Source organism: Coptis chinensis, chromosome 1 (assembly GCF_015680905.1).
Source record: "Coptis chinensis isolate HL-2020 chromosome 1, ASM1568090v1, whole genome shotgun sequence".
NCBI lineage: Eukaryota > Viridiplantae > Streptophyta > Magnoliopsida > Ranunculales > Ranunculaceae > Coptis > Coptis chinensis.
The window spans coordinates 86828329-86852033 of record NC_141456.1 but is presented as its reverse complement, the minus strand read 5'-3'; the positions used below and the strand labels follow the sequence as shown (position 1 = coordinate 86852033).

At 38.4% G+C, this 23705-nt stretch overlaps 1 protein-coding gene and 1 pseudogene across 1 annotated transcript; one reads left to right on the top strand and one right to left on the bottom strand.

The window, feature by feature from the left end:
- Positions 1-487: 487 nt before the first annotated feature.
- Positions 488-1655, top strand: LOC147525641 (uncharacterized). The gene is made up of 3 exons (XM_086580189.1): positions 488-1015; positions 1120-1183; positions 1276-1655. Exons 1-3 carry the CDS (start codon positions 488-490, stop codon positions 1653-1655), a joined length of 972 nt encoding a protein of 323 aa, XP_086436315.1.
- Positions 1656-6466: 4811 nt separating this feature from the next.
- Positions 6467-23705, bottom strand: part of LOC147525640 (calreticulin-3-like) — a 43641-nt pseudogene continuing 26402 nt past the window's right edge.

Here is a 23705-nt window from a genome sequence, read left to right as displayed (position 1 = left end):
TCAGGAGAGTAGAACTTTGATAGTTTAGAGTAAATTAGTATGTTTTACTTCTGTTTAAGTTTAATTAATTAAGTAGGAGTAAACGATACTTTTTACTTTTATCACTACATAACCATTGTTTACTAACAAATTCTATGTTTTATTCTTTTGTTAGTATTGTATGTCATAGAATTTCAAAAGAGAGGATTGCCACATGCCCACATTTTGCTTTTTCTACATCCGGATGTCAAGCCAAAAAATGGAATAGATATAGACAAACTATATAATATCAACAGAATTGCCAGACAAAGAAGCAGACCCCTTGCTACATGAAACTATAGTTCGTACAATGATTCATGGACCATGTGGAAACAAGAAAAGGGGTTCTTCGTGCATGAATGATAAGAAAAAATGTTCAAGACATTATCCAAAGGGGTTTTGCAGTGAAACAACATTTGATGAAAAAGGTTTTGTTGTGTATCGAAGGAGAAACAACAAGTGAACTGCTATGGTAAGTGATAAAAACCCTATTGAAATCGACAATGGATGGGTTGCCCCTTACAACCCAGTGCTTAGTAGAGAATTTCAGTGCCACATCAACGTTGAGTATTACAACCGCACACGAATGGTTAAATATTTGTTTGAGTATATAGGAAAAGGACAAGATAGGGCTACAGGCATCATTGAAGAAAATTTGAAATATGATGAAAATAAAAGAAAACCTATCCATGAAGTTGATGAGATCAAGCACTATCTAGACTGTCGTTATGTGTCTGGTTCAGAAGGAAGCTGGAGAATCTTCGAATTTGACATTCAATTCCGATATCCATCTATTGAAAGGATGAGTTTCCATCTTGAAAATGATCAAAATATTATATTTCATGATAATGAAGATACCTTTGAAATTGTTAAAAAAGACAAATCAAAGAGGACTATGTTCACAGAGTGGATGCGCACTAATCAAGCTATTGGGAAAGGAAGACATTTGACGTATGTTGACTTTACATTATTATTTTTGTGGCACAAAGATGATAAGGTTTATACAAAAATGTTTTCTAGCTTCTAAAATAGTTTTTTTTTTTTTTATATATTTGAACTATATTTTAGTCCTGATTTATTACAATTTATTACTTTCTATAGATCTGGACAGAAAGAGAACAGGGACTAAAGATTGGTAGAATATACTATGCACATCCAACACAAGGTGAAAGATTTTACATGCGTATGCTTCTAAATATAGTAAGGGTGCCAAAAGTTTTGAAGACATTATAATAGTGAATGGTAAAACTCATCTAGATTACAAATCAGCATGTAGTGTACTAGGCCTACTACAAGATGACGGTGAATGGAATAAAGCAATTCAAGATGCAGAAAAGTGGTCTAATAGTAACTCATTACGACAATTGTTTGTGATGCTTCTATTATTCTGTGAGGTATCAGATTCGGTTGAATTGTGGAATAAGAATTGGGAGCTACTTTCAGACGACATACTTAGATTACAGCAAGTAAAGCAAGGTAATGATAACCTGACCTTATCTCAAGAAGAGCTCAAAAAATTTACACTTCGTGAAGTTGAAATTCTAATGAATGAAAATGGTCAAACTCTAAAAGAATTTAGTTTTGATATTCCAAAACCAAATGCACTTGAGACTGATACAAGAGGAGTTAAATTATGATTGTACTACTCTCTCCACACAATTTGAGCAGCTTCATCTTGGATTGAATGTTTTGAATGTTGAATAGAGAGAAGTTTTTAATGTTGTCATGAATGCAATTCAGGAAAATACTGGAGGTCTTTACTTTGTATATGGAAGTGGTGGTACGGGGAAGACTTATCTATGGAATACACTAATTACAAGGCTGCGATCATAGTACTTGTTATGGCTTCATCAGGTGTAGCAGCACTTCTTTTACCAGGTGGACGGATTGCTCACTTAAGGTTTAAAATTCCAATTGAACAAGACCACTTCAGCACTTGCAATATTAGTAGAAACACCCACTTGGCATATTTGATTCAAAAAACTAATCTAATCATATGGGATGAAGCACCAATGAGTAAAAAAAATGACTTTGAAGCTATTGATGCCATTTTCAGAGACATAATGTCAGAGACTGATATAAGATTAAAAGATAAACCATTTGGAATTTGGAGGGAAAACAATGGTTTTTGGAGGTGACTTCAGACAAACATTGGTTGTTGAAGAGAAAGGATCAAGAGAAACAATTGTGTCTACTTCAATTAACAGGTCGTATTTATGGCGCCACTTCAGGATTTTTCGACTTACCATAAATATACGTTTGCATAACAAAGACTCTAGCAAATCAGATGTTGAATTCAACAAATGGATACTAGATGTTGGTGATAGAAAACTTCCAAGTCGATCATTGTGTGAAAGTGAAGAACGTAGCTGGGTGAAAATCCCTAATGACCTTATAATTCATTCAGCAGAAGATGGTATAAATGAAATTGTGGAAACTATCTACACAGATTTTTCAAAAAAATATTCTGAAGCTTGCTACTTGATAGATAGGTGCATTCTCACTCCTACAAATTAATCAGCTAACGAAATAAATTCATATGTTCTCTCTTCTGTTCCTGACGAAATACATGAGTTCTTAAGTGCAGACACGTTATGTGTAGCAGATGCTAGGATTGGAAATCAACACATTTTGTATGATACTGAATTCCTAAACACTTTACAGCTGGCATGTATGGCCAATCATTCTTTACAACTAAAAGAAGGTGCTCCTATAATGCTTCTCAGAAACATAAACCAAAGAAAAGGACTATGCAACGGAACAAGACTTATTATCACTACATTGTCAGATATTATGCTTGAAGCTATGATCATTACTGGAAGTAACATAGGAGATCGACATACCATCTCTCGAATTGTGATGAAGTCTGATAAAAAAAAATGGCCTTTTGGATTGCGGTGTGTACAATACCCAATAAAGCTTTGTTATTGCATGACAATTAACAAAAGCCAAGGATAGACACTGACAAGTGTTGGAGTTTACCTAAGAAATTAGGTATTCTCACACGGACAACTATATGTGGCTGTTTCACGTGTAACTTCATGTGGAGGATTGAAGATTTTATTAGATAATAAAGACGGTGATTTGTACGAACATACAAAAAACATAGTCTATCCAAAAGTATTCAACAATCTCCCATGACAAAAAGAAACAGGTAAACAGTACAAACATAAAAGTTTCTTAGCATATATTTAGTTATTTACACTACATACATGGTTATAAATGACAGAAAATTTCTACATGCAGGTGCCTTCATGGATACAAGACAGAAGACAAAGAATTGGAACAAAAAAAAATAGACAAAACAAAGAATAAGAAGGAAAAAAGAAGAAGAAGAAGTAGTGATGGCAGACTTACCTCTAAAACTCTTTATGAACTGATTAATTCACGGTCTTTTGTTTCTCCTGTTTCTTCACATTCCATTCTTTTCTTACTTTACATGTGCTGAATTTTATTTGATCCATCCAGACAGTTACTTCAATAAGCAGCCATTGAATTCTGCTTATGAGCTATAGCCAACAACATTAAATTCAACTTCAAAATGTACAATAGTCGATTGAAAGGCACCTGTGATACCTTGACAGTATTTAGAAAATAAAAATTAGTTGTGGAAAGGTATAATTGTATAGCAGATACTAACAAAATCCGATAACTTCAAACAAAAACATCTATAGTATACTATGATAGTCAGCATTCACAAATATTTCAAATAGATTGATAAACACCCCCCCCCCTATTAACATTTCAGTTTATTTTGTAACTTATCAACCAAGAGGAATTAATTTTATTCACAAATATATTTATGGTGTGTGTGTGTTTTTTTGAAAGTTTTTGAAATGTCTTCTTGAAACATTTTAACTGAATAACAATAACTATCAAATGGACTTTAGCAAATAACAAATATTGAGCCCATTTATCAAAAACAGCCCACGTTTCAATAGTCTAATTTGTTTGTGGGACCAATAATCACAAGTGTACATGTCCACTTCTTAAAGAGTTTTACTTAACTTCTAAGTCTATACATGTACCATAATCAATAGAATCCTAAAATAAATTGTGTGTACCCTACATCATATTTCCAATCCAAAGTGTATTCGGACAAAGGAACAGGTATGGGCCCAGCAGCAGACCTGCCTGGTAGATGTTAAAAACATTGTAGATCATCTAGTTCTTTAATCCGTTAAAGTTTACAACAGGTCCAGGGCCCATCCAGACTACCCAAGTTTGTGGACCCAATCTGTCCTGATCACTCGAATCCAGTTACCCATCCGGACTGCCCAAGTTCATAGACCCAATCTGTCCTGATCACTCAGATGCACTAATACGATCCGCAGAAGCAAGATATCCTAGTGCAATCTGAGAAGATCTTGCACAGGGATAGAATGAAATCTTGGGGACTGATCTTATTTGAGAAGTAGGATCGTACTAGGATTGATGAAGGAAGGCAATATCCGAGAATCACTTTCTTTGTCACCAAGGCAGGAGATTGCTATATATACGGAGGCTTCTGCAGCCTCCAGAACAATGTGTATACCCTACATTATATTTCCAGTCCAAAGTGTACTCGAACCATGGACCGGGTGTGGGACCAGTGGCGAACCAGTCCAGTGGCTGTCGAAATTAACACTTTTGGATCATCTGGTCTTCTAATCCGTCAAAGTTCACAACAAGTCCAGGGTCCATCCGGGTGGCCCAAGTTCATGGATCCAATCCGTTAGGATGATTCTGATCCAGTAACCCGATCCGTGGAAGTGAGAAATCCTAGTGCAATCCGATAAGATCTTGCACAATGATAGAATGAAATCTCGGGGAATGATCCTATTTTAGATAGGATCATACTAGGATTCACCAAGGAAGGCAATCTTCGAGAATCACTTTCTTGGACGCTAAGGCAGGATATTGTTATATATACGAAGGCTTTTGCAGCCTCCAGAACTACGTTTTAAGAGACTTGATCCCAGATTCCTCACTGGGTACGTAGGCAACCAGAATGTTGGTGCAGTCTATCTTCCTCAAAAACCCTAATCCCCATCTCTTTCGAGCTTACGGAAGCACCATCATAACGGGAGTGTCGAGTTAACTTTTTGCCCCGACATTCTTTGGCGCCATCTGTGGGGAACGACCGAGAAGTTCTTATTCTCTACTAGGCCAATTTGGTTCAAACTTCCAGTATGGCGGATTGGATGTTTAGAATCATACCAAAGAAAATCCAGTATAAATTTCAATTACAATCACGAGAGTGTGATGCGCGACAATGCTTTCGAAATTAAAACAAAAATAGCAACGTCAGAAGTTTTATAAGACTGATGGGGAAAGTTCCTGTTGCCATCTAAGGAATCATTGGCATGTAGAGAAGATCTAATGCTCAACCAATACATTATGGAGTTCATTCAAAACGTCAAACATCTATAATATTGTGTCATGGGAAAGCTAAAACCATATATAATCAAATCTTACCTCCAGACATTCAGATAAGTATTCCACTTTTAATTGTTAAGTATTTTCTCACAATTTACTACAATATAAATCTTAGACTATATTATTATGCCACAACTTTCACATACCCATTACATAATAAGTCTTATTCGAGCATTGACATTCATGTCACTCACTTATTTTTCTTCTTCATGCCCGCCACACCATGCGGTTCGAAGTGTTTAGTTCGTAAACTTTCTAATGTGTCAAAGCCTACTTGGGGGCATATTTTTGATGAAATATAGTTCATATGATCTGTTATTATTTGCTAACAAATTACTTGATGTCTCTACTAGCCGGTAACAATTTCATCCAACGTGCAACAGTTTCAATTCTTACACTTATTAAACCCGAGTGGCGAAGGCCATCTTGCACTTCAGTTTTAGCTTGCGTAGTGCAGTTGGCCTATGCCTAGTATCATGGTTGGACAATGCAAACCCAAGGACAATACTGTATCGTTTTTGGTCTGGGTGCGATTGCTTAGGTTACATCAAGCGTCTACCCTTGGTGGTGAAATCTAAGCTACACTCAGATTAATCAAACTAATGTGCCACTTCTGGTTGTCCTTTGGTCTCCACAAGGATCATCTCCTAGAGAATCTTTGCAATGTAACTATGCTTGTTCATCAAGTGACTTAGTTGCATTGATATAGTCGCGGCAATGGTAGACCACCGTCTAATATTTTATGAGGATGGTCACACATTCAACATATCCAACTTATTGACTGAGTTCAAGCACTGTTCAACATGAACACCAAATCTAAACCATGACAAGAATAGTTCAAGCACTGTTACGATAACGGGATAACTCCTCCTTCAGCGCATCAAGCTCCACATCTGGCATTGCAATATCTCTGGCTAAGCTATCATTCTCCTCCTTAAGGCTCTCATAGCGCATGTGGCTAACACCCGTAGCTGCATTCAATATAAATGTTAACATATTAACCCGTTTCTTTACTAATAAATTTTCAAGTTCAGGTGCATTTGTTTACCCAGTCTAAATCCCATTGTAGCGTGTCAATCGCTTCAAGAATCTCCTCAGATGGCGGCACAGGTGACTGCTCTCGGGGCGCATGATCAGGATTTGGAAATTGACGATAGGCAGAGTGGCGGCCACAAGATCCAGATGACGCAGAATTTAATACTTCTATTCCGGTATCAGATACATTGGGGGTTCGCTCTCTATGTGACGCCGAACATCCAATAGATCCACGCGACCTATCTGCAGCAAAGGTCGGTATCATAATACTAATAGGCACTATATCTAAGGGTACTCTCGAAGGCCCACCGCTCCAAACATGAAACCCAGAATCACTGGAACTAGTGGCAGCTGACCCAAAAGCTGGAACAGTATGGGGTGGTGTTTTTCCCAACTGCACACCCTTCCCTCGATCATTTCTGGGGACATCTGGTTCCTCCTCGTCCTCTGAGCTACTAACAATAAGATTCCTCCTGTGCGACGAACCAGGCACTGTTCCTGAAAAGAGAATTAGAGTCAGCTTTTGTTTACGAGTGGCAAAGTAAATTATTCTGAAGAAATGCACTAGTCGCACACCTATGAGTTACATGTGGTAAAGTTATGTCCAAGGGGAGTTCCAGCATTATTTTCAGAATTCAAATGGTTACTGGATGCAACATTAGAACTCACACTTTGGGTGTGCTCCCACGAGTAAACCGGTGGCACATACGATACGTGACAGGTAGCCAGTCTTCGGCGGGGCTTTCCACGCACCTTTGGCGTTACCTCCCTTGCCACGTTAGGAACTCATGCGCCACGGGGAGGGTTACTGCTAAAGGTTGCGCTTCCTGGAGCTCTCGGCACCCCACCAACAGTATGACCGGTACCCACCAGCGTTGGCATTCTATCACGTATCCACCACACCACCTCATCTGTGTATGACAAATCATATGCCATTGGTGGTAGGCTACACAATACATTCAAATGACTCCACATCTCTTTAGTCAATTCCCCTTTATGAGCACGAATCTCATCTACATCTGATCAGGAATGGTAAATTCGGTTATTTGACAACCATACATGATTTTCATTTAAAGGATCATTTTACCTTTAAACGTACAAGGGATAAATTCCTCGTACTCAGGTTGCCTCCAGTTGCTGATTATGTAACATGGTGTGTCCCACCCTTTATGGCTATAGAGAAATCCAGTAAATTCCACCCCCCCCCCCACTTGCGATGTCACCCTACTTATCAACAGAATTATTATCTCTCCCGATGTCGAACAAGCTAATTCATGAAATGATAGACGAACCCCAGAATCACTCACTGGAATTAGTGGCAGATTATCCTAAAGTAGGAACAGTATGGGTTGGTGTTTCTTCCACCTACACACCTTTCCCTCAATAATTTCTGGGGGCATCTGGTTCTTCCTCATCTTTTGCGTCAGGTGAAGAAAAGGTATACCAACTGGATATAGGAGCAAATGTGTATAAAATGCGAGACATCCCTTGCAAGTTTTGAATTCCTTGACTAGCGCAAGACTGTTTAGGGAATGCCTGCTAGAGCTTGAGCTTCTCACCATCTAATGAGGTGCTGCTACACATGTCATTCAGGTACCATCTAATGAGGCGCTGCTTCTCACCATCTAAAAATCCAGCATCTGCTTAGAAAAAGAGAAACTCTTGATCCAAACAAAAGACAATTATTAGGCCCATCACTACTAGAGAAAAGCTCATATACCACTGTTATTTACAGTGGTAAAAAGCCTTTAGCCACTGTTTTCATACTGTGGTAACAACCACCGTGACAAATACTTTTAGCAAAATCGTGGGGAAAAGTACCTTTTAAATACCATTGTTTTGACTAAAACCGTGGTTAATAGTCTGAACAGTGTGCTCTATTCGATGTGAACCGTGGGGAATAGTGATGCTAAATACAACAGTTGGATAAATACTGTGGGATATATAATTTGCTTATACCTCAATTCTTACCAAACCGTGGTTTATAGTCATTTTAAAAAAAAAATAAAAGCTCCTAATTATTTGATTCTAATCATATTCATTCAACCTACAACCTGCCCATTTTCACCATATATATCTGATAAACGATAAAAATGATAGTTTACCTACGAAATGAACGATAAAACTCAAAATGTAAGTAAACGAAAACTTTTTACGATGCTAGATTGCCTATCAAAGTTTTCTACTCTCAATTCTATCGAAATAGAGTGGAGTAACAAATTCGTTCTACTCCTAGTTCTCTAGCATGGAATGTTTTCTATGTCTAATTAATCGGTCTTAAGTCTAATGAGAGCTTTACGAAGAGTGTTATACTACGATACAATATGAAATTGATTATGTTGAATTTAAACTACGAATGCTATGGAAATATGATTGTTTTTTAATCTAGATAAAGAATTAGAGGGGAATTGATTCCACCTCGAATATAACTTAATAACCTAGCATAGATTCTTGTATCTCGATTCTTACGTTCTTACGGCAAGAAATTCGAATTCTAATCCCTAGTGTTCATGGCATTTCTACAAAATACTAACTAGCATGTGAGGTCGTCCACCCATTCTCATGGCGAATCACGACCTTCTAGAGTGGAATAGATTCTACAACGACTCTACACTATACAACTAAGTTTTCATCAAAGCTTCATCAACCCCTCTAATGGAGGTTTTAGCCTTGAGTCATCAACCCATCATTTCCCATTGAATTATAACTACACATCATATTAAAATTCTAACTTAACTAAATTAACTAACAATGTTTCAATCTATTTAAACTACGAAATGATAATCAACAAGAATTAAAACTAGATCTATAAATTGAAATGACAAAAATCGAAATTGACAAAATAACTATTTTATTTATCTAATCAATCAAGAACAATGATTAAAAGACTTAATCTAAAACAAGAATTGAAAATGGAACTAAACTTAATTAATCTACTGAAAACTAGATCTAGAATTAATCTCTATTTTTAGGTCTAACTAGCTACCATTAATAAAGAGCTAAGCTTTTGTTTTTATATGTCTAGATCCAAAAATCGTGCATGGGCTTGGAGCCATGTTTTGGGCCAGAGAATCTGGCCCAAAACCCAATTCTTTCAGTCCAAAAAGGCCTCTTCAGCTGCAGTTGGCTTCAACAGATTTTTCGTCTACTTCTGCTCTTCTGATTGGGTCAAGTCTTAGACCATTGGAAAGCTCTTTCCGAGCCGGTCGTTTTGACATAAGGTAGGACCAATTCCAAGGTCTGAGTCCAAATATACGGCTTTCGGAAGTTCTGCGGACTTTGAGTGCTGTTTCTGCCCGCGTCGACTTTTCAGCTTTTGACCGGGCTTTAGAAAGGCTTTGTCTTCTTGAATCTTGGCCTTTGATCACAGAACTCCTTACCAACCAACCTTTGCTCCTTTATCTCGCTAAAGTGGCACATTTCTGCACATAATGGACTTTGACGCCTGAAATACATAAAAACACGTAATCAGTATTAACTCTTAATTATTACTCACATAATTGGTCTAAAAGTATGATGGTTAAGGGGTTAAAACTACAGTTTTGGGCTCTTATCAAACCACCCCAAACAGCATTTTGCTTGTCCTCAAGCTGAGGTGCGATTGCATTGACCATATGCAACAAGGCCTTAAACCACTAGGGAATTCCCTAGTGGACGAGTTATAGCCTCGTAAGAGTTTTCCAGAGAAGGTACTCACAAACTTCATCTATACTACAATGACTAAGAAATAGGACTATTGTTTCCTCATTCATGTCTCAACTATCTATACATCTCACTAGAAATTGAATAAGAATAACCAAGTCAAAACCTAAACTAATATATGCATAATAATCAATCATCTATGATACAAATATATATACTATGAGTAATACTATGAAATGCCTAGCAGGTTCGTTTCTGAAAACTCGGAATAGTGTCCTTAAGTAGGTCCTCACATAAATGTCAAGACAAAAACCACTCTGATTTTTCCGCTCAAGTTTTGCTACTCCAGTATGCAGTGGGCACACTTTACCTTACAATCTCAATGACACACAAGGAAGCCGGAGTCGATCAAACACATCTGCCACTTACTATCACACTAACCTATTCCTAATTGTGCTAGAGGTCTTTATTAGGTGTTGCGGGGAGTAGGAGATGGTTTAAGAAGGAAGGAAATGGATATTCAAAAGGACAAGTCTGAGATAGTAGAGTCTTCATATTATGTAACTTAGAGAAAACCTTGTTATTTACTTTTGCTTCTACACTTTGTTTCCATCCTTAGCCATATTTTTTTTCTTTTTCTTTGGCTTTTAACTCCTTTTATTCTATTTTTTCGGAGTTTTTATTTTATTTCTATTTTTCTTTTTCTTTTCTTTGGATGGAAACTTCTTTTCTGAAGCAATTAACTAACTTTTGTTTACACCGGTTTTTCTCTTCTTCTTTCTTCCTCATCCTATTCTCAGACTTATTCTAAATTGGGTAGGTTGATTTTTTAATTTTTATTTTTTTTGTTTTTGTAACAGGGTAAAGGATTTGTGGGTTATGAAAGGCTAAAGAAAGGCTCAGAGGGGCGACTAGCGGAAAATAATTCATAGGTTTGAATTTCTGGCTATATCGATCCAAAGAGGTCCTAAATTCTCACTTAGGATATGGCATAGTGATCAAGCAAGTGGACGTGTGATTTCTCTATCCGGATTTTATTTCTCCCTTGTGTCATTTCTCAAATGTTTCGCTCATAAAAGGCTTTAGGTTATATTCTCACAGGATTTGTAGAATAAGTACTCTAGCCTAGATTTCATAAACTTACTGCTAACAGTCATAGATACTCATGTAATATATTTATAGATAGATGCAAAGACTATTACCTACATATTAACCTAAGTTTCTAACAATTATTCTGATGCAAAAGCTACGTGAGACTTCTAGATTGTTAAGAGCATAGAGAAAGAAAACAATACCAATATTCCTAAGTGTATAGCATAAACTTATTTATTTATATTTTTGAAAATTTTAACTTGAAAACAAATGCATATTATACATATCTATATCCTAACAGATGCCTTAATTACACGTGTTTCTATGCCCCCAAACAAGAAGCATGCTTTGTCCTCAAAGCATTTAAATAAAGAGGGTAGAAAAATACCATGGAAACGCGTGTGAAATGCGGAACATCGACAAAACAAGGTTAGAACATACTAATATAGGAAATAAAAATCTCGACGAACTCTATAAGAGTTCCACCCATTATGGGGTTAACAGAATTAAATTGCTTGGGACATAAGCAGACAATAACAAAACTTAAAAACTTACCTTATCTCCCGCTTAAATATCCTCCTCCTCATTAAAGAGATGAGGTTCCTTCACATCCTGCCAGTCCATTATAACTTGCCAAGCTTGCCGCCATTTATCATCTACTAATGCTAACTTGTTAAGTGTTATTATGTCTGATGGGATGTACGGGGCAACCAAATGAGGCTGCACCTGCCATCCCGGCGAAGTCATTATTCGCAATGAGCGAACCACCCAATTGGTGGGTCTCATGACTTCAACCATTTTCCAATCTGTAAATTGTGCACAGAATACAGATAAACAACTACGCATGATGCGGCTTACCAAAACAGGCATAAGAAGATACTTACGCCTCATGCTTTGGGCTCTCTTAAGACTAGCGACTAAAACTTGGGGAATGTCATATCGGCGATGTCCCTCAGCTAAAGCGAGGAAAATGTCACCAGCAGTACTGTTTGCATAAATGAACTGCCATTCCCCCAAAATATTCATCAGGATGAATAACATGGTGGTGCCTACCTTTAGGGAAAGGCTACCAAGGGCAATGCTAGATCGCCCCTGGTCCATTACTCGAAATACCCCTCCCCCATAATACTCATGGAAATATGTATAATCATAAAGGTATGCATTATCGGTCATATATGCCCATGTGTGAACAGGATCAGGTATTGGTAATCCTTAAACTAAAGCGACCACATTTTTATTGAATTTATGTGTCGTGTCATCGACTACGACGGAGAATTCCTGTTCTCCATCCTGATTACAATAGAATTTAACGTGGTTGTAGAAATAAGCAGTAAGCTGTGGTGAATATGAATCGTCATCACTTACCAGTAGATGACGCCATCCTAATCGCGTAGGATCCCGTAGCCGAAACCAATGTCCATAGGTCTCGGTTCCGAACACGTCTTCGAAAGACTAGTCAGGTATGACTATAGGAGATGTCATCTCAACGACTCTTTGAACAGTTCCAAAAATCCTAGAATAACCCTCAGAAAATTGGAATTTCCGTGTTTACAGATGGCGGCGGGTGCTTCGCTTTGGCGTGTCGCTCGTTGGTTTTGGAATTACGGTGTTTTTGAAGCGAAGTCAAAGGCGCTCAAGGAGAGGGCTGGTCGGCCTCGAGTAAACTTTTTGAAAGTGTAATGCGCAGCGCTGGCGCTCATAAATCCCTGAAAACGAAGTTAAGAGGAAAAAGAAGGAAAAGCTTGGAGTGAAAGGTGCGGGATGATAGTGGGGTGTAGTGTGGTTTGTTAGTGTAGAATGAAGGGAGTTTAAATAGGTTCTGAGCTTCCAAAACGAATCGGCAAGTTCCCAAATTGTTTTAAGGCAATTTCCGGAAATAGAAAAATTCCAAACCCGAAAACGGAAACAAACCATCTTCTTGATTTTCTAAAAATCCTGGTATCTTTCATACTGGATTTAGAATAGTAACTTCTAAACTCTCCTAGATTTTATGCTACCACCACACAAATCATAGATATGCCGATATCGGCCAAATTCTCAACCTTTCCTCCAAGACAACTTTACTGCCAGATGATCATATAGCTAATTATGCTCGGTATAAATATTACCACCCCAAACAAATTCGGGAATGTGGGATTAATGATAAAACAAGCGTAACTTCGAAAATAACCAATTATATTAAAACTAAAATTTAAAACCAAACAACATAAAACAAACACCTTAATATTTAAATTTAACAACTGAATTAAAATCCAACTAATAAAACAAAATCATGAAATCACAGTGAACACAACTGATGGTGAACACCTAGTTATGTGATGAAGATGGACCCTGAGATGGAGATTGGCCCTGGGATAGAGAATGGCTTGAACCATCTGTCATTCGGCGACGACGCTCATGCCTTTCAGACTCGGCTAAAATAGAATCCTCCACGGGTGGCATGCGTCATAGCATCTCTATTCGGAACAAGCGCTGTGCTTCCATCTCGATCGAAATCGCATCTTGGGCTTGGTGATCTTTGGTGGATAGTCTCCAAGTTAGACAAGATATCGTCCTGACCCCTTTCGAGCATTTCAAGTCTCGTCTCAAGGTTCGTTTGCTTATTTCGAACTACAATCTGTCTATCTCGGATATTTTCACAAATACCATAAACGCAACGCAAGGCAGTTTGCAACAATTGTATACGTTCTAAATTAGAATTACAACTATATAATGCATCGTCATCCAGACATGTCATATCCTCCCTTTCATCCTCTGACTCCACCACCTTTCCTTCAGACAACGGCCAAGTCTCTTGGATGCAATCCATTATAGATACTTGCATTAAAATGCAATTTGATCTTAATAGGAGCATTTTTTTGCGGCGACTCTAAAGGAGAGCATGATCTTAGTGATCAATACGGGGAAGAGGCCAAGCTCTTTCCCACTCCTCTAATCACATTAAACATTAAATCGAGGATGCAGAAATTATACTTATTTGTTTTCAAAATCCAGAGAACGTGCAGACATTGCAGACCGATATCATTGACTTTGTCTTTCAGGGGCGTTCCTACCAATCCACCGAGCTCTGACCCGGTTGATTGGTTCTCAGGGTTGACTGGCGGACACAATGAGATGTCGGATTATATTCACCCTCCACGACAGTATCTTTCATCAAAGCAGGAACTCCAGTATACTGGGATTCCTGAATGGTCATTTCTATGTTGCTTTCAGGCGTAATTCCTAACAGCTCAGCCAACAACTGTCTCGTTACTTCCCTCCTCGTTCCTGCTGCCTTAATGAAAATCCTATTCCCCTCCAATTCTCGCTTCTTATAAAACTGTTCTACCAAATCATAGTGATAGAATTCCTCAGTCGAGTACCACAGTCCATTCCAATCCCTCCTTATCATCTCCGCGTCGTAAAATGGTGCGAAGCTGTCGGCAGCAAATGCGTGCTCCGGCAAAATTCTTTGTCGTAGCGCCATTGAAGTTTCTGAGACAACTAATGGTTTGTAGACGGTGGGGGAGGCGAGTTTGATGTAAAACAACCACAGATATGGTGGTGGAGGTGGTGGCGGTGGTGGGTACTTGAATTGGTGGCTGTTTTCGGAGTTGGGGTTGTGGTGGTAATGGTTTGGAGAAGATTTCAAGTGGATTGAATTGCTTGGCATAGGTGTAGTTAGGTTTCCTTTTCTCTTTTTTTTTTTTATTTTTTATTTTGGTGTTTAAGGTTTGTTTTAAACCTTGGTAACCGGCAGGATTGGAAAAGGAAACAACTCTGTGTTTTTGGGAAGGAAGGAGACGCACAGACGTGCGTGCGGTTTGGGCCCAAGCCCAATTTGAATTCCGAAATTTTCCGATTTTTCGCGCAATTTCAAATTAAAATTGCCGCTTTGTTACTGGCCCGATTTTGGTGAATGAGTTATGGAAATGATCAAGAGAGAATTTCCAATCCAATGATCCATAAAACACTCAATTCCAACCATAGGTGACGTATAAGAAGGTGAAAAAACGCCTCGAAGTGCATGTGTGACGTAAGTTATGCGAACGAAGGAGATCTAAGTTTTAGATAACGTCAACCCAAATGAACTACACTACTGGGCCTAAGCAACACAAATGGGAAGTTCGAGCAATCCGGATGGAAAGGCCGACTACCCACCCCCAAACAAATTTTTAAACACATAATTTGTTCTAACGTGGGTCGTTTAAAGTTAGATTCCCAAGACTTGTTGGATTGCTATTTCTACAATTTAGAAATTTTTTTTTATTAGTTTATTATAAGAAAAACGAAAAAAAATAAATACATACTTCACTCCATAGAGGAACATGACTCAAAACCCGAGAAAACATGCAAAAGTGGAAAATGTGAATTATGTTAACTGTGGACTTAGGATCCAGTACTTACAGCCACACACTCCATAGGGAGGGCCTGGTTACTGAATGGTGCACTTACCATTATATGGAAATGAAAGGAAGTGCACCAAATGACAAAGGTCAATCCTCATAGACAGGGTCCTGTAAAAGGACTTCCTCTACATCAGGAGACAGAAGTTCGTGAAAATGTTTTAACCGTTGACCATTAACTCGAAAGGTACTGTTGTCCATGGGATTTACCAAGGTGATTGCCCCGTAAGGGGTGACATCAGTAACCAGAAAAGGACCAAACCAACGGGTTTTTAGTTTCCCTGGGAAAATATGTAGACGGGAGTTGTAAAGCAAGACCTTTTGACCGACCACAAACTCTTTGTGCAAGATTTGCTTATCATGAACACGTTTCATGTTAGCTTTATAATCATTCGCGAGATCGTAAGAATCGCTACGGATTTCTTCAAGCTCATTCAATAGCAACTTGCGTTTGACACCTGCCTCATCAATATTGAAGTTAAGGCTTTTTATAGCCCACAGAGCACGGTGCTCTAATTCAATAGGCAAATGACATGGTTTCCCAAATACAAGTCTAAAGGGAGACATACCTATAAGAGTTTTGAAAGTAGTTCTATACGCCCATAAGGCATCCGATAGACGTTTCGACCAGTCTTTCCTCTCAGGGTTTATAGTTGTTTCTAAAATCTTTTGGATTTCCCTATTAGAAACTTCTACTTGTCCTCTAGTTTGTGGATGATAAGGAGTTGCTACTTTGTGTGTAACTCCGTACTTTTTCACTAGGGATGCAACAACTCTGTTGCAAAAATGTGTTCCACCATTACTAATGATGGCTTTAGGAATGCCAAACCGACAGAAAATATATTCTTTAATAAAAAAATACAACGGTCTTATGGTCATTGCTACGGCAAGCTAGGGCCTCTATCCATTTAGACACGTAGTCCACGACAACTAGAATATAAATGAAACTGTGGGAAACAGGGAAGGGACCCATGAAATCAATACCCCAAACGTCAAAAATTTCTACTATCAAGATTGGATTTAATGGCATCATATTACGCTTCGTGATTCGCCCAAGTTGTTGGCAACCAATACACGTCTTGCAATGCACTTGGGCATCCTTAAAAAGGGTAGGCCAATAAAATCCACATTGAAGAACTTTAGCGGCTGTTTTCATCCCACTAAAATGGCCACCACATTCTTTGTCATGGCAGAACGATAGAACTTCATTATATTCCCACTGGGGAATACAACGACGAATAATCTGATCCGCACAATACTTAAAAAGGTAGGGCTCATCCCAGTAGTATAACTTAACTCTGGCCAAGAACTTCTTACGTTCATTTCTTGACCAATTATAAGGCATAACATCAGCCGCTAAATAATTTACAATGTCAGCATACCATGGTGCTGAAAAAATAGCATACAGATGCTCATCAGGAAAAGAGTTCGGTATGGACTCAGAATCACTATTATCGTCGTTTGTAAGTCTAGATAAGTGGTATGCAACTACGTTTTCGACCCTTCTTTTGTCTTTTATTTCTAATGTAAACTCTTGCAGGAGAAGGATCCATCGGATTAATCTCTGCTTAGCATCCTTCTTTACAAGAAGGTACTTAAGGGCTGCATGGTCCGTGTAAACTAAAGTTTTAGAACCAACCAAATAAGGACGAAACTTATCTAAAGCATAAATGACGGCTAAAAATTCTTTTTCGATAGTTGAATAATTCCGTTGAGCATCGTTTAAGGTTTTACTAGCATAATAAATAACAGTGGACTTATTATCTAGTTTTTGTCCCAAGATTGCACCAACTGCATAGTCACTAGCATCACACATGAGTTCGAAAGGTTTAGACCAATCAGGAGGCTGTATAATTGGTGCAGAGATTAGGGCGGCTTTTAAAGTTTTAAAAGCCTACTTACAGTTAAAATTAAAATCAAAGATTGCATCTTTCAAAAGCATATTAGTTAAAGGCCTAGCTATTTTCAAAAAGTCTTTAATAAACCGCCTATAAAAACCTGCATGGCCTAGAAAGGCTCTAATATCACAGACAGTCCGTGGTTTAGGTAGAGTCGCTATCTTATCTAGTTTGGCCTTATCTACTTTGATGCCATCACTAGATACAATGTGACCTAGTACTATGCCCTTTTTCACCATGAAATGACACTTTTCCCAGTTTAAAACGAGGCTCTTTTCTTCACACCGTGTCAAAACCTTAGACGGGTTAGACAAAATGATCGTGAAGGAATCTCCATAGATAGAAAAATCATCCATGAAAACTTCCATAAAAAGCTCTACCATGTCACTAAATATATGAAGCATACATTTGGAAGGTACCGGGAGCATTACAAAGGCCAAAAGGCATTCGTTTATAGGCATACGTTTCAAAGGGACATGTGAAGGTAGTCTTTTCTTGGTCATCAATATCAATAATAATCTGAAAATAGCTTAAGTAGCCATCCGAGAAAAAATAAAAGCATGACCAAAGGCGTTCGAGCATTTGATCTATAAAAGGTAAAGGAAAGTGATCCTTTCGTGTCATAGCATTTAAACATCTGTAATCAATACAGATCCTCCATTTCATAGGACCTTGTGTGACAACATAGTCACCCTTTCCGTTACGTACCATGGTAACTCCCGATTTCTTAGGAACTACATGAATGGGGCTTACCCATTCGCTATCAGAGATTGGGTATATGATACCCACATCGAGTAATCGTAAGACTTCTTCCCTAACCACCTCTTTCATGGCAGGGTTCAAGCGACGCTGAGGTTCGTGAGAACTCTTGCGTTATCCTCCAAATGGATACGATGAGTGCAAACATTAGGGTCAATTCCCTTAATGTCGGCTAGGGACCAACCAATCGCAGAGCGATGTTCCCTAATCACCCGGATTAAACATGTCTCTTCATCCCTAGATAACAGAGAAGATATAATTACCGGATGACTACCATCCGGATCAAGTTGAATATATTTTAAGTCCGGGGGAAGAGGTTTAAGCACTGGGGTGGAAGGAAAATCATTAGATGTTTCGTCTGGGTCCTCATTTTGTATAATGAATACTTGCTTAGGTAGCAAGTCTTCATAATCAGTATATGGAGCAACCGAAGGGTCTACAATTTGTGTAGACTCAAGGATGGTGTTGACTTCCTCTAAGTAGGAGTCATTTACAAAATCTGAAGTTTCAAAAGAAAGGAATTTGTACATATTGTTTTCGGGAAACGTGTTGTTAAAATAATCTTGAGCTAAGCTCTCGATCATGCTAACCTCCCCATCTATAGATGAATCTGGTAACTGTTTCATCATTTTAAAACATTTACCTCAACAAAGAAGATGGCCAAAAGATAAGGACATCTTACCATCGCGGCAATTTATAAAGCCGTGGCGTTGGCGATGTGGCCAAGAAGGGGCCCTAAGATGATCGGTACAGTCGTTAGCGACTTACGTATCGAGGATAACAAAATCAGCGAGGATAGTAGAAATCCTGAACCTTAACAAGCACGTTTTCCACTACACCCTTAGGATACTTAATTGACCTGTCCGCTAATTGCAATGTTATTTTTGTAGGTTGCATTTCCTGTAGACCTATTTGTTTATACAAATAATATGGGAGTAAGTTAACACTCGCCCCCAGGTCTAATAACGCGGTCATCGTGTGGGAATCTCCTGAGGTGCATTTTACAGTAGGACGACCAGGGTCCTTGTACTTAACAATTCCATTATTTTCGGATAAAGTTGGGAACTGTTAAGTTAGAAAGATGTCTTTAGGTATGTTCGTCTTACGCCTAGTGTGCACAACTCTTTAAGAAACTTAGCGTGGTTAGGTAGCTTTTTAATAGCTTCGAGAAAAGGAAGGTTTATCGTTAGATTCTTGAAAACGTTCCTAATCTCCTCAAAGTTTGTATCCCTGGTTAGCATGGCTAATTTTTTAGGGAACGGTGGTTTCGCTCTATATTTCGCGTATGGCTCGACTTGATGTGTAACCTTGGCTTTTCGGTTTCCTAGGTTGTGGTTTAACCGGTACCCTCGGTGGTGGTTGGCTCTTGGGTTTCTATTTCGTATCTAGTTCGATATCCGGTGTAGGAGAATGATGGGGTAACTATAGGCATAGTTACTTTGTTATCAACCACACTTTCAGAGCGGAGAGTGGTGATGGCATTTAGGTCACCTACGATTGTAGTTTCGTACTAGTATTACCGTTTACCTCAAAGGTCGCGGTTTGCCGTTTTAGGGTTTGGTATCGCTTTGTCCGGAAACACGCCTTTTGGTTGGGCTTTCTCTTGGGCTAACTGTTGTATGCCCCGATTTATGGATTGTAAGATCTATTGGTTTGATTGAGTCATTGATTGGAAAAGTTGTTGGGTAACTTTTGTATAAAGCGTCGTCGATCCGGTTGTGTAGGTGTAGTAGTCACAGGTGGTGCGACTGGAACTATCTGTCGTTGATTATTTATGGGTGGGTTGTGATAGTTACTATTGTTAACCGGAACTATACCTCTATTGGTATTATAACTATTATAATTACCCTGACCTTGTGCTAGACCTTGTCATGGTTGCGCTTGGTTGTTATAATTATTATAATTTCCCTGACTTTGTCCCTGTCCTTGCCTAGGTGGATCTTGATTATAGTTGTTTGCTTGCCTAACATTTTGGTTATTAAACCCTGGAGGTGAAACTTGTTGATTGTTTCGCCAACTAAAGTTGAGATGTTGTCTCCATGGGGCATTAGGAATAGGATAGCTATTAATGGAGCAAACATTGTCTTGCTCTAATTATTGTTGTCATAGGCGAAAGGACAATAGGAGTCAGGGTGCTCAGGACTCAAACAGACATTACATGGGTTGGAGTTGACATTCATGACGGGGATAGGCTTTTGTTGCACAGAAATAGCCTCAACCTTTTTAGTTAGAGATTCGATTAAATTTTTAAGTTCTAGATCGGGTTTCATCTCAAACATACCCGTGGCCTTAAGCTGTTGAAGAAGAACTTTGCGAGGCGGGGATATCATCACTACCCCCAATTGTTATTGCGTTTAGTTTGATCTTCTAAAAATTTGTAAGCCTCCGAGGCTCCTTTACTTAGGAAACTACCCCATTCATTATGTCAAGGACTTCTTTTATGGTGATGTTGAAGTCCTTTGAAAAAGGCAACGAACTAACGTGTCTTTTGCTAGGTTATGGTGTGGACACTCTATAAGCGGATCGATGAAACGATTCCAAGCCTCGAGAAAATGATTCATGAGGATTTTGTCGGAAAATATGAATCTTGGAAAGCATCTCATCCGTCTTTAGGGGTGGGTAAAAATGTTCCATAAAACATTTGAACAAGTTTAGCCCACGAGTCCTGAGAGTTAGGCGGCTTTGGGCGATTAACCAAGACGCGCTTTATCGGCTAAAGTGAAGGGAAATACCCCTCGGTTTAATTTGTTCCACACCAACCGTAGGATGATGGAATGTTGTAAGGACTTGTTCAATCCTACGCGATGTGTTGGTAAGGTTTTTCATGGTCTAAACCATGGAAAGCGGGTAACAAATTAAATATGTTTGGGGGAATTCGAAAATCCCCCACTGGGTCCGCTAGAACGATGCAAGATTTAGGCTATCGCTCAAGGCTTTGTAGAAGTCGGAGAGAGGAGTCTCTCTTTCTTCAGCCATTATGTCAGGTGTGGTTGGTGGGATAGTAGCTAGAGGTGTAGTGATTGGTATACTCGATAGATTTGTATGTTGACGTTGACGGTTAATTACGTTCGGTGTTTTTCTCTGACCAAACCCTAATCTCATGCAAGTCTAAATCTAAACACGACAACACTCCAAATAATCTTGATATTTTAGTATAAACCTCTAACTTGAGATGCGAGGTATGGAAGAAAGGAATACCTGATAGCGTCCTTGCTTCGCGTATGAATAGCATCTTGTTTACGTGTGTTCGGTGTAAATAACAAGTTAGAACACTGAAAAACTAAAAACTTCGAAGTTGAAACAAAACTGTAGAAATCGGAAAATTTTTTAGCTTAGGCGGTGCGCTTCGCTTTAGGGCGTGATCGCTCCGTGTAACTTGAAGTTACAGTGTTTAAGGCATGGTCGCTCAACATGGGGGTGGTCGCTCAAGGTTCGAGCTTATGGAGCACAAAAGGCGCTCCGTGCGGCGGTCGCGACTCCGTGTAATTTTGTCGCGGAACTTTTCAACGCTGAAACGGACAACCACAGTATGAATCAAACAAGGGTGGGTGGGTTTAATTGGACTTAAAAATGACTAATTATACCATGAAAACAATGCTAAAGTTAAACTAAGATGGCAGCGACGCCATTTGATAAACGGTAAAATGATAGTTTACCTACGAAATGACCGATAAAACTCAAAACGTAAGTAAACTAAAACTATTTACGATGCTAGATTGCTTATCAAAGTTTTCTACTCTCAATTCTATCGAAATAGAGTGGAGTAACAAATTCTTTCCACTCCTAGTTCTCTAGCATGGAATGTTTTCTATGTCTAATTAATCGGTCTTAAGTCTAATGAGAGCTTTACGAAGGGTGTTATACTACGATACAATATGAAATTGATTATGTTGAATTTAAACTACGAATGCTATGGAAATATGATTGTTTTTGAATCTAGATAAAAAATTAGAGGGGAATTGATTCCACCTCAAATCCAACTTAATAACCTAGCATAGATTCTTGTATCTCGATTCTTACGTTCTTACGGCGAGAAATTCGAGTTCTAATCCCTAGTGTTCATGGCATTTCTACCAAATACTAACTAGCATGTGAGGTCGTCCACCCATTCTCATGGCAAATCACGACCTTCTAGAGTGGAATAGATTCTACAACGACTCTATACTATACAACTAAGTTTTCATCAAAGCTTCATCAACCCCTCTAATGGAGGTTTTAGCCTTGAGTCATCAACCCATCATTTCCCATTGAATTATAACTACACATCATATTAAAATTCTAACTTAACTAAATTAACTAACAATGTTTCAATCTATTTAAACTGCGAAATGATAATCAACAAGAATTAAAACTAGATCTATAAATTGAAATGACAAAAATCGAAATTGACAAAATAACTATTTTATTTATCTAATCAATCAAGAACAATGATTCAAAGACTTAATCTAAAACAAGAATTGAAAACGGAACTAAACTTAATTAATCTACTGAAAACTAGATCTAGAATTAATCTCTATTTTTAGGTCTAACTAGCTACCATTAACAAAGAGCTAAGCTTTTGTTTTTATATGTCCAGATCCAAAAATCGTGCATGGGCTTGGAGCCATGTTTTGGGCCAGAGAATCCCCAAAACCCAATTCTTTCAGTCCAAAAAGGCCTCTTCAACTGCAGTTGGCTTCAACAGACTTTTCGTCCACTTCTGCTCCTTTGATTGGGTCAAGGCTTAGACCATTAGAAAGCTCTTTCCGAGCCGGTCCTTTTGACATAAGGTAGGTCCAATTCCGAGGTCTGAGTCCAAAGATACGGCCTTCAGAAGTTTTGCTGACTTTGAGTATTGTTTCTGCCTGCGTCGACTTTTCAGCTTTTGACCGGGCTTTAGAAAGGCTTTGTCTTCTTGAATCTTGGCCTTTAATCCTTTTTTTTTTTTTTTTTACCCCTTTTATTCTATTTTTTTGGAGTTTTTATTTTATTTCTATTTTTATTTTTATTTTCTTTGGATGGAAACTTCTTTTCTTTATTTTCTGAAGCAATTAACTAACTATTGTTTACACAGGTTTTTCTCTTCTTCTTTCTTCCTCATTCTATTCTCAGACTTATTCTAGATTGGGTAGGTTGAATTTTTTATTTTGTTTTGTTTTTGTAACAGGGTAAAGGAATTGTGGTTTATGGAAGGCTAAAAAGAAGGGCTCGAGGAGGGCGACTAGCGAGAATATAATTCATAGGTAGGAATTTCTGGCTCTATCGATCCAAAGAGGGCCTAAATTCTCGCTTAGGATATGGTTTAGTGATCAAGCAAGTGGACGTGTGATATCTCTATCCGGATTTTACTTCTCCCTTGTGTCATTTCTCAAATGTTTCGCTCATATAAGGCTTTAGGCTATATTCTCACAGGATTTGTAGAATAAGTACTCTAGCCTAGATTTTAAACTCACTCTGCTAACAATCATAGATACTCATG

What these genes read in the sequence shown, in the direction of transcription:
- LOC147525641 (XM_086580189.1), top strand. Translation starts at nt 488, where the DNA reads ATGGTAAGTGATAAAAACCCTATTGAAATCGACAATGGATGGGTTGCC. An exon ending in TGTGGCACAAAGATGATAAG is followed by an intron (nt 1,016 to 1,119) that starts GTTTATACAAAA and finishes TACTTTCTATAG; the next exon opens with ATCTGGACAGAAAGAGAACA. An exon ending in CTATGCACATCCAACACAAG is followed by an intron (nt 1,184 to 1,275) that starts GTGAAAGATTTT and finishes AAACTCATCTAG; the next exon opens with ATTACAAATCAGCATGTAGT.